The following is a 14,130-nucleotide window of genomic DNA, read 5'->3' on the forward strand; positions in this document are numbered from 1 at the left end:
GGTGTAGAGTTGATATCAACGATTGTTAAATTGATGTTGGATTGTAGTTCAGGTTGGTTCAGTAGGAACTTTTATTTTTAGCTGTCGGAATTAAATTAAAATTTCGATATCTCGCCCTGATAGCCACCTTACCTATAACTTACTGTCAATCTACGTCCGCAATTTGAAGCAAACTTGACGGAAAGAGTTGGCAAAGCGAGCGATTACCTATTAGTTACCTATAACTTACTCTGCAAATAGACGTCAAAACTTGGTGTACAAGTATTTCCTGCAAATTGTAGTAAAGTTGAAAGGAAATTTAACTACAAGTTTGATTGTTAACTTGTATTCAAGTTGCGGCCGTAGATTTCTGTTAATTTGCTTACAACTGTTGTTGAGTGAAGAATTACCGCCAACTTGATGTATAACTTAACCGTAACTGCTGGGAGTCAACACTTACTGAGAAAGCGCTGGCTATCAGGGATCTTTTATTATTTTTTGTATAAAAAATTTTTTCACTCCAAAAATATTTTTATATTAATTTAATAAAAAAAAATTAATTGCTACATAATTCTGATAGTTTTTTTTAATATTTAAAATAATAATGAAAAAAGCGGGGATTCCTTTGTAAGCGCGCGAGTATTCAAAATTACTCAGCCGATAATTTACCCACCATTAAAAAATAAAAACTCCCTAGAAACTCACCTAGTTACATAAAACATTACCACATTGTCATCCTACAAATGTCATTAGGTAGCCATATTTTTTTTTATTCACCCAGTTCTCGGTGAAGCTGCTGAGAATTAACCAGCAAAAATGTTGTCAAGATTAGCTCTGCAAAAAGGTAAATTATTAGCAAAATTATCAACTCTTCAATCTGTCACTTCTTAAACAACATTTTTTCAATCAATTTCTCATTCAAATCACACTTAATTTCACTCATAAACTTTGTAAATATTACACACTCTATTTTCCATTATGTAATAATAAAAAATTTTTTTATTTACTAACTTTTTAACAAAAACTAATTAAAATTAGTTAATTAATTGGATTGTATAAATTTTCAGCGTTGGCAACACGTTTGCCCGCACTAACACGTGTCCAAGCATCGTCATCGGCGATTGAACCTCAAAGACGTACTCGTCCACTTTACCCGGACCCAGTTCGTCATGGATTTATTCCCGAGGAATGGTTCCAATTTTTCTACAACAAAACTGGATACACTGGTACGTATTAATCTAATCAATATTATTATTAATTCCCTTTTATTAAAAAATAATTAATTTAAAAGTTATTTTTTAATTTTGTTATCAATTTTTTTTTTTTTTTTTTTTTTTTTATTTTTTGTAATATTTTTTTCATAAAAAAAATTACACATGTAAAAATAAAAAAAAAAAAAGAAATAATTAATGTAATTTTTTTTAACAAATAAAGTATAGCCAGAAAAATTTATTTAAAAAATTATAAATAAAATAATTTTCTAGACGTTTAATAATTTTTATTTACAATTTTATCCAGGTCCATACATGTTCGCTTTGGGACTGTCAACATACCTGGTATCCAAAGAATTTTACGTAATGGAGCACGAGTACTACACCGGTATTGCGTGTCTAGTGATGAGTATCGTTGTGGTAAAGAACGCCGGTCCTCCTATGGCCAAGTACTTGGACGCTGAGATGGAAAAGGATGAAGAAGCGGTCAAGAGGACCCGTACTGACTCCGTTGCTGCCTACGAACAGGGCATTGAACACGAGAAGCTTGAGCAATGGAGGTCTGAAGCTCAGCAGTTGATCATGGATGCCAAAAAAGAAAACATCAAGACTCAGATTGAAGCTTGTTACCGGGAGCGCGCATTCACTGTTTATAATGAGGTTTGTTATTTTTTTATTAATTTTTGGAGAAAAATTAAAAATTCAATTTTTTAGAAAAAAATTTCTTGTAAATAAAATTAAAAAATTCTCAAGTGACTGCTGAATTTAATGTAATATTTTTTTTATTAGAATATTTTGATTAATATTATTTAATTTTATTTAAAAAATTGTCATTAATTTTTTAGGTGAAAAAACGATTGGACTACCAATTGCAAATTGCAAATGTTGAGCGCAGAATTGCCCAGAAACATATGACTCAATGGATAATCAACAACGTGGTGAAGTCAATCTCACCAGATCAAGAAAAAGCAGCTTTGCAACAGTGTATCAGCGAATTACAATCTCTCGCTCCGCGATCATAAGCACTCATTTAAATTGTTTAAAATTGTAATCCAATTGCTAAGTATCAAGTTGATCTTTGAATAATAGATGAAAAAAGCTGATTGAAAATATAAATATAGAATTATTAATTAATTATTTTATTTTCTGTCGTTTAGTTTATTTGTTAGACTAAACACTTGTAAAATTTTTATCTTAAGATTTACAACCACACTGTCATGTTATCGGTAATTAAAAATTGATCAATAAAGATCCTGATAGACAGTGATTTATTGTTTAATTTTTTTTATTAACAATTAAATATTTATTACCACCGATTTTTAATTTTAGTTCTTAGATTTTTTTTTTTCTAGAGGGCGCTTTGTAACCTATAAAATTTACTATACACTAGTGACTTTAGTTATCTTTTTGTCGGTTACAAACAACAATTTTTATTTAAATAATTTTGTAATATTAACATGGATTTATTTTGTCAAAAGTTGCCAAAGCTTGTAAGTAATCCTTTTTTAATGCTTAAAGAATATTTATTTTGATAAATTAATTTTATTTTAGGAACTTCATGCCCATTTAAATGGATCAGTGTCACAAAAAACTATTCGCAAATTAAGTGAATTAAATAATAAAAATTTTAATGATGAATTAAGTCGGATTGATTCATCGGTTTCTTTAAAAGAGTAAGTACTTTAATAAATCAAGTTGTTATTATTATTATTATTATTATTATAAAATATTTAAAATAAAAAGAAATATATTTAATTTTAGATGTTTCAAAATATTTGACATTGTTCACTCGGTAACTAATACCACCGAAGCATTATTCATCACAACCTGTGACGTAATTAATGAATTTAATGATGACAATGTAATTTACCTGGAGCTGAGAAGCACTCCAAGGTATGTCGAGGGTAAAATGACTAAAAATGAGTACATTGACACCATCATAAAAGCTATTGAGTAAGTTTTCAATATACTAACAACTGTCATCTTTATTCAATTTTATGATATTAATTATTTTCTTTCAGACATTCAAAAAAAACTACTCCAGGTATCACAGTAAAGCTCCTAGTTTCAGTGAACCGCAAAAACGGCTTCAAAGACGCCGAAGAAAATATTAAATTAGCTATTGAGTACTACAAAAAATATCCAGAGTGTGTTGTAGGGATTGACTTAAGTGGAGATCCAACTCAAGGAGACGCTTGCTTAAATTTGTTAAAGAGTGCCAGAGATTTTGGACTCAAAATTGCTGCGCACTGTGCTGAGGTATTTTTATTAAAGAAAAAAATTATATTAATCTGATAATAATTATAATTTACTTAAAAGGTTCCAAATGAGAAAGAAGTTATGGATATTTTGGAATTTAAACCTGACAGATTGGGTCACTGTACAAATATTCATCCAAATTTGAGCGGAACTTTGAAATTATTTAATAAGCTCATTGAATCCAAAATACCAGTTGGTAAAATTTATTTTAATTTTATATTAATTGCTAATAATTTAAATAAAAAAATTTTTAGTTTGCTAATTTAAGCTCTATTAAAATTTTTAATTTACAGAATTATGTCTTACATCAAATCTAAAATGTGAAACAGTCCCTTCACTATCAGAACATCAATTTTCATATTTGTACCAAGCGAATCATCCGCTCTGTCTTGCAGTGAGTAAATTATTTATTTAAATATTAAATCCTTAATTATAATCGTAAAATATTTTATTTCAGACTGACGACAAGGGAGTATTTAACACGACACTATCCCAGGAGTACAAATTAGCGGCTGACACATTTAATTTAACGAAAGAAGACTTGAAAAAATTGGTGAGATCCTCAGTCGAGTTTGCGTTCATCAGCCAGCAAGAAAAAGAAAAATTACTAGCTACTATTGACAACAAGCTAACTATTATTAAATAATATCTACAATTTTAATAACTTTTCTTTATTATGGAGCGTACATTGATTTACAAATCAAGTAACTTAGAATAGCGACTTAAAAAAGAATAATATTTTGATACATCATACTCGTTCTAATTATAATCTTCTAATAAATTTATACTCGATATATTTATTTTAAGGTATATATTTATATATTCAGGCATTTTAACAATACAATTTAAAATAATTAACAAAATGCCTTTTATTTTTTAACTTTATTATTAAATCTTTATAATTATTAATATTATCAGTGATCTTAATTGATAAACTTATTTTTAAAACGATAAAAAATTAAATATTGCATTCCACAGCAACCCGAGTTTTAAATTACTCGGATAAAAAAATTTTTCCATCTTCACTTACATAAATTAAATAATTATCATTACAGCGATAAATTCTTACTCGTATTTATAATAATTGAAATTACTATACGAAGTTTTTTTTTTTTTTTTTTTTTTTTTTTTTTAAAGAAATCTAGTGAATAAATTTACAAATATGCAATGAATTATTTATTTAAGTAATGTATGATTAAATTCGAAATAAATTCCGTCTTTAAATAAATTAAAAAAATGACATGATTTTTGTTTAAACAATAAACTTACATAACAGTCTTTTTTGGCTAGCCTTGTTAGCTTTATTACATAAGTCATTTTTATTAATCCTTTAATCAAAAACATTCACAATTTATATTAATATTAAAAAAAATTAATGTGCGATTTTTTTTTTTTTTTAATTATTTTTATCAAGCATTGAGTAAAAACGAAAGAGAAATATTTTTACTTAATGCTCGAAAAAAATCCTGTAACTAATTAAAAATAACAATAAAAAAAATACAATTTACTGTAATGATTATTTTATTTATTTATTTATTAATTAATTAATAATTCATTTAATTGGCTGACTAAATATTTACAAGCTTATCGATAAGCAAGACAACGATTGCCTTTATCGCGTTACATGTAATAGATTAATATGTTTATTATTAAATATAAGGATGATGATTATTATTATTATTAATTAGTAATTATTTTTACTAGAAGTAATTATAATAATTATAACGCTACTACTAATTAATTAAACTGATAAGTGATAAATTACCAGCTAGTGATGTGAACAAAATGTACAAATTGATAATGATTTATATAAAAGTATAATTACGATAAAATGCATGGATTATTATTTATTATATTAATATCAGTAATTCTTTAAAGATTAATTATTTACTTGTTAATTAATGATATTTATATATCAATTGTCAATTGTTAATGTTAGATACAATAAATAAATTATAAAAGTTTGATTTTACTGAATTGATTTTTATAAATTTAATAAATCAAAATTTTTTTTCTGTGATGTGTTTTAATAATTATGAAAATGGATAGAAAATAATGTACAGATGAGTCAAAAAAATCTAAATATTAATATTAAGTAAAATATGATTTTATTGTTTCGTTTTCGTTTTTTTTTTTTTTTTTTTTTTTTTTTTTTTTTTTTTTTTTTTTTTTTTTTTTTTTTTTTTTTTTTCGTAAATACTAATAATTATAATAACAGAGATTCAATAAAATTAAATTCAAATGACAAAATTAAATAAATAAAATATAGTCCACTAAAATTACTCTTATGCGTTGTTCAAAGTAACTTTCGACTGAGATTTTACGAGAGTAAAGAGTAATTTCAGTGGACTAATAATCATTTTCAAATTATTAAAATTTGTCAGTGATTGCTAATTCTAACGTAATATATTTTTTATTTCATATAAAAAGCAACATAAAAATTGAATGATAAAAAAAAATTCACTATCAGGATTCACCGAAGAATTTAAAACTTTTAATTAAAAAATAATTAATAACTAAATTAAAATAGCATCTATCGTAGCAAAATTTTTTAAAACGAAACTAACGATTAATTATAATAATTTAATTGAAAAAAAAAAAAAAAAAAAAAAAAAAATTAATTGAAAATTCACGATACTAAACTCCTTGTTTTATTGTTATTATTATTCATACTGATAGATTTATTATTATTGTCGCTTTGTGCGTAAAGAACACCTTGGTACATCATACCGTTGATCTCCATGCTGACGGCAAGGGAGTTGTCGCCGTTCTTGCCGTCTCCGCGGTTCGAGATCTTGATATGAGTCCCGGGAAGGGCGGGCACTTTGTCATGAGGCCCCTCGTCTTCGGAGAGGGTCCTTTTTTGGGAGCTGAGTGCGGAGGGCTCGTGGGAGTCCCGGTCTTTCTTTACTTGGAGACTTCCGCCGGAGGAGGGCGAGTTGTGGCGCAACGGCGACGTCGAGGTCGGAGACGTGCGGAGGCCCAAGTCGAGGGCTTCCCTCTGCGGTTCCGGGCTCGTTGCCTGTGGGTGTGGAGAGTGCGAGGTCTGGGGTGACATCTGCGGCTGGGCTAGGCCTCCGTACAAGGGGTTGTTGTACATGTTCCAGAAGGTCAGCTTCGACATCTCGACCAGCGCGTCTCTTGTCTCGCGTGGTGGCGAACCTCCTGGAGAACCCTGGTGCTTGAGCGTTAACGGCGGCGAGGTTGCTCCTGTTCCACGGTTAAAGTCTCGGTGAAGCATTTTTAGATAGTCTGTTACACGAGCGTCAAAATCAGCCGGCGGTCCACCCGCCATCAACCCTGAATAATAAAATTTTGTTAATAATAGTTTTTTTATTAGTTATTTTTAATTCAAGTTTTTTTTTTTTTTTATTTTAAATGTAAATTTAAATAAATGTAAACAATTTGTTAATTAAAGCATTGTAATTATTGTAATTATTGTAATTATCCCAGATGAAATTTTGCGTTAAATGAATATGATTTTTTAGTGAAGGTATAATTAATGTAATTAAATAAATTATAAGTTTTTTTTAAAAAAAAATGAATTTAATTGAAGAAAATTTTTTTAGACAAAAACTTTTAAGTCTAATTTTTATTAATAAAAATGAATGCAAATAAAATTTATAATTTATTAAGAAAATTGTATAATGGAAAAACAGTAAGTGTAAGCGTATATATAAGTATAGGAGTAAAAAGATGTACAAGAATAATGTAAAAAGTTGAGGAATGCTCGTTAGCGCGAGTCATCCGTTAACGCCTGCCTCTTGGCGTATCGTACAATCAATTACAGCTCGGCTCGGATCATCTCCGGGGAGGGCAAAGACTCAAGCGCCGGATTTAAAATAAACTGGAGTTTTAGTTAAATACATAGCGATAATTAATGATATAAATGAAAAAAGGAAACGAAAAAGCTATTAGAGAGATAGGGAAAGTTAGTGTGGTGCAAACGGAATTAATTACCGGCGGCTTGCTGATGTTGGGGATGATGAGGATGGTATGGCAGAGGTGTGTGTGCTGTGCTGCCGTTAGCGATCGCCTGAGCCCCGTGGTGCTGCCCCAATGCAGATACTAAAGATAGCGGTGACATTTGTGCATGCAGTGCCAATGAACCAGGTGTGCTCGGGGTGCGTGGTACCATGTTATCACCACTACCTCCTCCGTAGGCTCCGTAACTGCTGCGACGTCCTTCCCGTCTATTCCCGTCTATCGCCGCCTGCAATTCCGCTGGTGTCGACAGTCGTCGCTTCTCGCACTCGTACGGGTATAAATATTTCATGTACCTAAAAATTACATTTTATTTCATTTATTCCATTTATTTCATCACTAAAAAGTTATTTTATTTTTAAATAATTATCCTACAAACATTAAATTCAAATTTTTTAAGTTACGAGCCTGTTTCTTTTTTTGTATCGATTATATTTATATCTATAGATATATAAATTCAAGCATACCGCAGCCTATAATTCGCGTGAGGATCGTTTCATTTTTTACGATTGTCTGGCAGACTCAGGCTAAGAGATAAACTAGTAAACCCAAAGCAAAAACCTTTTACAGCACGTGTCTATCTTGCCTCGTACGAAAAAAAAATTATAAATCTTTTATTTATTGTCAAGAAAACTAACCGAATAATAATTCTATTTATAATATATAAAGGCTTTAGGAATATATGTATTATAATGTGTCCAGATTAGAGATATAAGTTTAGTCGCAAGATCTCCGATCTAAGAGTTTTAATAATATTTAAATTATAATATATATTTTTAAAGTTATTTTTTTTTTTTTAAACAATTGTAAGTTTAGTTGGCGGCTTCTTGATCATACTTCTTACTTTTTGCACTATTACACTTGGGCTCAAGGAAACAATAATAAACATTTAACCGCTTGCTACAAAAGAATCAGAAAAAACGGGTTTGAATCAACATTAAATATTTTGTTATATCAAACATTTAAAACTTTAACTTGATCGTTAATTTTGTATTTTATTATTTTTGGATAAACAAACTCGATACTTAGAATTTTGTCTTTGTTATTAAGAGATTTAGAGCTTTTTTTTTTTTTGCTACAGGTATTATTATTATTTTAATTATTTAGAAATTTTATTTTACTAATTTATTAATAATTTTTTGCTCCAAAATTTTTGCAAATATAATTTTTTTTTTTTAATTCTAAAAATTGACATTAATTTCCGTTAATATAATAAATAAATAAAAAAATAATTAATATATAAATATGTGATAGATTAAGAGTAAAATCTTATAACAGACAACCAGATGACAGAATGACAGTTCTAAATATATATGAAACAGGAATTGAGATTCGCAAAATCATGACAGTAACGGGGATGAAGAAGAAAAAAAAAAATACAGTTGATGAAACTCGAAGTAAGAACAAGAATAAGCATAAATAAAAAAGTTTATTAACTAGTGTATGGAGGTTCACTTAAGTTGTATTATTCACCGCGTTGATATGAGGTTGAGGGCAATATACGAGCGCAGATAGGCCAGGACGGGGTTTCCACATATGAAAATAACTCGGCGACGCTTTGTATGTGACGTCCGACATTCTGTCGGGACGGTGGTACATCCATCATTCGAGCAACGAGACATCCGCGGGATATGAGATATAACATCGCAAAACTACTAGCACACCACTATAGCATGTACTAGTACTAATATGCTTCTCGTGACACTCTCATATCAATTATCTTGGGATCAAGACATTAACTCTTTAAACGCCGTTCTTTTTGCTTTACGCTCTATTGAATTCTCAACTCTTCCTTTGATGTCTTTGTTAAACTTATAATTTACATATTTTATCATAATTATTAATTTTACGTTTAATTATAAAGAATATAATTTTTAATATTAAATTTTACACCGTTTATTTTTTATTAAAAAATAAATTATTTAATTTATTAATTTATTATTATTAAAAATAATAATATTAATCTAAAATCTAAATACTTACTGTGTACGTAAAGTAAATGCCGCAGAAGTAATACTCGAGGGCAGGTGTAAGCCTTTTATAATTTCTTGCCATAATTTTTTGTTTATTACGTCTACTAAACCACCTCGGGCAATCACTAAATTATATAGTTCGTACAGGTCAAGAACAGACTTTGCCATAATAGGCAATCGATTGATTGGAGTTCCTGTAAAATAAGAAGAAGAAAAAAAAAAAAAAAAAAAAAAAAAAAATTATTATCAATACAATTCAACATAATAATTTAAATTTTACAGATAAAAATAAAAAATATAATAACTCGATTAAGATAAAATCAATAGACACAAACATAAATGAATATATTAATATATTAAGCTCTATAGACACGTGGTAGGTAGATAGGAAAGTTTTAAAATTTAACGAGTTTGCCCGGTTTTAAAGAACCAGAGCGTTAACAAGAGTAATAACAAATTTGCGACTATCACGCGAGGAACGTATAGTTTTATGAGCTTACAAACAATTTAAAAGGTACACCAACAATATTGTTGTATATAAATCTACACATTGTTTAACCCCGTTAGATTTAATTCTCCTCTCTATCGGCAAACAGTTCGCAAGCAGCATGGAGGCTCCAAAAGGACGACGCCATGTCGTTCAGCGTTTAGTTCCCTGGGAGCCCGATAATCCTTGATCCACCATATCCCAGCAGTTGCAAAGACCGACAGAGAAAGTAACAACAAAACACATTGCAAAGTTGCTCTTGTGGAAAGAAGAAATAACATAATAATAATAATAAGTACAAAAGTGTTCGAGGAGGAAAAGAAGGGGAACCGGCAATTTGGGGCTATCGAGACTTGGCCCCTCCGGCTTTATTATTGGCCCTGCAATTATTGTTGATATACGCGCCCTGGCAACCAGTTTAGTGGTTATACACTAAATGCAACAATAAAAAACGATGCTCGCTCACAAAATGGCGAACAAACTCGATACTTTTTGATACAATGTATGTAATTGCCAATGTTTGTAATAATATATTTATTTTAAAATCGTGTATCTTCAAACCGGAATTGTACATTGAGATTCTCACCCCCTTTTGCATACATATCATTGCATAACACGAACTTAAGACTTTTAACCTCCAGCGAACGATGCTGGGTTAAAAGTACATCCGCGAAAAAAAGTACACATAATTACTGTAATAATTGTAATGACGATGAAGATATACACCGTCAGTTTCTGTTATTATGTAAAGTAGGATAAGCCTGTTGAAGCGTTAAACTTTCGTGCGAATAAAATTGTAGAAAATAAAATTTGGTTTATTTTTAATCGACTAAATTGACTAAATTGTCAGATGAAAATAATTTTTGAGAAAAGTATTAGTAATAATGGCTGTAGTCTGGGCTTTGTTTTATGTTTTTAAGATATTTTCATCTGGGGTATGAATATGAATATAAATATTCTCTTTGAGTACGTAAGTTGGTTTATATATTGTGTATACCTCAAGTGTATAGACGTTTGAACGCCGCGGTCGTCAATATAATAGCCGTAGCTGTTGCTAGAAGCTTTTATGGCGAACAACGTGATTCGAATACTGATTGTACAAGGGCTTTTTACGAACTGCTGACTTGGTTGTGTGTTAAAATAAAATAAACACTTGCTAGTACAGTACACTTAAATAGTTTGATCTGAATTTATTTTTTTAGTGGTGAAATTTTCATTTTATGGAAAAATATTATTTTACCTTGATTTTTTTTTTTTTTTTTAGATAAATTTTACTTTTTAATAATTTTTTTATTTAAAATTGGCATAAAATTATATAATTGTTAGAATGTCGAAAAAAAAATTAGCAAGAATTGAAGAAAAAAATGAAATAATTTGCCGGAACCTCCTTAACAATCAAAAGAATGGACTTAAAAATAGTCTGGAATAAAGGGAGAGGTGAAGGTAAGAGAAAAAAGTAATTAAAGGAAGGGCATTGTCTGAAGCCAGAGATATTGCGGAACAGTAATCAGTAATACAAAAGAAAGTTGAGGGAGGGAATAAAGACTCGTGTCCCTCAAACGGTCGAGAGGAACAGAAACATTAACATCGAGGATACGATTACGACTTTTCTTGGTAGGGCGTCCAATCAGCAGTTATTTTTATAATGACCACCACCACCACCACCACCACCACCACCACCACCACCACCATCACCATCACCACCATCAGTGTCCCGCTGTGGGCTGTGGGTACGTTTCGCTCTTTATCCCGCTCAGCTCTACTCCGCCAGTGCAATATTAAACCGGCATAAGTATGAGCAGAGTAACTGAAGACAGAGACTGAATCGAAATCTGTGCCCGCAAATGAGTTTGTCTCGCTGCCGGGTTTTATTTCCTCTGGATGTCTTTTTGCATCCACTTGAATCGGCGGCATCCAGCATTACAATATATGTAATATATGTAATAAGTGCTTTAGAGAATGAAGAAAAAGCCACAACGTTAAAAATAAGAGCAAGAACCAGCTCGTAAAATGAATCGCGGTCTTATGGCATTAATTTCGACGATGAATGCCTGGCTGCCCGTTTAGTTCGACAATTCACCGCTAGATGTCGCTTACGCGGCGCTTCTCGCATTCGGTCGAGCGGATCGGGTAATTCTGGGCCCGGGAGTCTTCGATCGAGCCGGTCGTGTGTGGAAGCGTGGATAAGTTGACGGCGAATAAAGGCGAGGCAAGTTGGCCGATGGGTAATTGGTATACGAAACAAAATGTTACATTTTATGGGTTATTGTGATGGCTCGAGAAGAAAGGAGTGTCCAATCTAATAACGATCAGGTTCACTAGAGATACTGAGTGGAGTATATCGTATGTTTAGTGTAGGGTTGTATAGATGAGGCCTTTATTAACCCACGGATATAATACAAGTTTAAAGTCGGTATATTTATATTTATATTTAATACATAAGAGAGAGTGCTAAAGAACTTGAGTTTGGGGAGTGCGAAATGACTTTTCGCGGAATCTCGCGTGACGACCCTGAAAAAATCTATCGAAGACGGATAGGATGGATCTATATCCTCCGATATAATGATAATAATAATGATAATGATGATAATAATAATAATACAAGGTCTAGCTGTTTGATTTTTTTTTTTTTTCAACAAAGAAACAGAGAAAAATAAATTTGGTGGTTGTCTCAATAAATAACGAATTTAATATTACAATTATAATTATAATTATAATTATAATTATAATTATAATTAAATGGAGGGATTTGAGTAATTGATGTTTTATTGTCGGTTATTGCGGGGTGTTTTTATTGTCGGAGATGAAATATATTTGTAAAATAATAAAAATAAATGTTGATGATGACGAGCGGCTGTCTCGCAGTTACTCTTAAGGTTGTAGGTTGTTGCAAGGCCCAAGGTTTAAACTTTGTAGACTGTTAGTGTTTGAGTATTATCAGTGAAGCAAAAGATGTGATGTGAAATTGGCATTGCGAGAATTGCCAGCGAGGATCGAGGAGTTGAGGGTGGAGTTGTTGGCTCTTCTGTATGAAATACACACGACATTTACTGCCTTGCCGGCTGTATCGCGAGACGCAACCGTTATTATAAATAGATCTGCATCTCGGGGATTTATTTTAAAGGGCTGGGGATGGATATTAACTCGCTTGAATACAAAGTATTTAATTTATAGGTAAGAGTACCAGAAAGGGGCCTTTAGATGTTACTAACTTTTAAGATTATAATACCACTACAATCTGCTTTATAATCTCGTTAGGATTTCGCGGAAATTTCGTGATAATTTATTGCGTGTCGCCGGTTTACTGTCACTCGTGATTCGTTCAGGGCAACGTCAACGAGGAGACAACGTATTTAAGTTTTATTTCACACATTTGCAAGTTTGTTGGCTCTTACAGGGCTCTAGAATAATAAAATTTGCTTTATTTGAAGTATGTGGTGGAAAAAGTATGTCGGCGTTCTAATTAGATTTTTTTTTTTTTTTTTTTTTGATATTTTTAGACCGTAAAATTCCTTGAATATGTCATTTAAATAATCAAAAAAAATTTTTAATCATATGGTAGAGATGGTAAATGGTTTTTTAGACAACAAAAGGATTTTTAAAATTATTTTTACTAAAAATTAACAAAAAAAAAAAAAAAAAAAAAAAAAAAAAAGTTAATTGAATTAAAAAAAAAAAAATTATAAAATAATTTAATTTAAAAAAAAAATAAAAAAGAAAATATTTATCATCAAAAATGTCAGGATTTCGAATAAAAGTGCATGTCCCGCGTGCAGCGACGACATGTGCCACACACGTCACATAACAGCTAAACAGCAGCACAGGTAGTTTTCTTCTCAGTTGGATGACTTGGTTGAAAAGTCCCCGACGTACTGGTTTTACACACTCTCACAAACTTCTAATGTATAGAAGATATATAGAGGAGTGTCCGCGTGACTCGTGCCACTATACACTTCTCTAAAGGACGCCCATACCATTCACGGATCCTTTGCTGACTTTATTCTCGATCTCGAACACGCTCAACAAGACCCGCCACCGCTTTTACTTACACAATATATAATATGTATAATACTAGTGTATGAAGCTCTTCCTACCCGCTGAGACACGCCACCTTCGCTTCTCTACACAATGTGTTAACACGTGACACGTCTTATTTTTCCCCATACGAGATTTATTTTATCGAAAATACCGAAAATTGTAATTCATTTTAATTCATTAGATTTAGTGATTGAAATCG

The 14,130-nt window shown here is 30.8% G+C and overlaps 3 protein-coding genes across 7 annotated transcripts in view; 2 read left to right on the forward strand and 1 right to left on the reverse strand.

The window, feature by feature from the left end:
• The first annotated feature begins 667 nt into the window (after positions 1–667).
• Atpsynb (ATP synthase subunit b, mitochondrial) lies at positions 668–2,332 on the forward strand. Its single transcript, XM_074243376.1, has 4 exons — positions 668–823; positions 1,047–1,205; positions 1,498–1,850; positions 2,036–2,332. The coding sequence occupies exons 1-4, from the start codon at positions 796–798 to the stop codon at positions 2,210–2,212; spliced, it is 717 nt and encodes a 238-aa protein (XP_074099477.1). The 5' UTR covers positions 668–795; the 3' UTR covers positions 2,213–2,332.
• A 197-nt stretch (positions 2,333–2,529) lies between these two features.
• On the forward strand, positions 2,530–5,628 carry Ada (adenosine deaminase-like protein). Its single transcript, XM_074243369.1, has 7 exons — positions 2,530–2,680; positions 2,742–2,863; positions 2,952–3,143; positions 3,212–3,449; positions 3,510–3,645; positions 3,743–3,843; positions 3,907–5,628. Exons 1-7 carry the CDS (start codon positions 2,648–2,650, stop codon positions 4,093–4,095), a joined length of 1,011 nt encoding a protein of 336 aa, XP_074099470.1. The 5' UTR covers positions 2,530–2,647; the 3' UTR covers positions 4,096–5,628.
• Positions 4,953–14,130, reverse strand: part of Retn (retained) — a 65,242-nt gene continuing 56,064 nt past the window's right edge. For 4 of the 5 annotated variants that reach the window (XM_074243367.1, XM_074243364.1, XM_074243366.1 and 1 more), the window contains 3 exons: positions 9,417–9,600; positions 7,410–7,729; positions 4,953–6,749 (listed from right to left, as the gene is read on the reverse strand). In XM_074243367.1, coding sequence (XP_074099468.1) covers positions 6,079–6,749; positions 7,410–7,729; positions 9,417–9,600 — 1,175 coding nt within the window. In that variant the 3' untranslated portion in view covers positions 4,953–6,078. The remainder of the gene's footprint in view (positions 6,750–7,409; positions 7,730–9,416; positions 9,601–14,130) is intronic. The other variant, XM_074243365.1, reaches the window with a different exon arrangement.

This window comes from Cotesia typhae, unplaced genomic scaffold (assembly GCF_013202065.1).
Source record: "Cotesia typhae breed Kobodo isofemale line unplaced genomic scaffold, CoteBio_Ctyphae contig_4, whole genome shotgun sequence".
In the NCBI taxonomy this organism is placed as follows: Eukaryota; Metazoa; Arthropoda; class Insecta; order Hymenoptera; family Braconidae; genus Cotesia; species Cotesia typhae.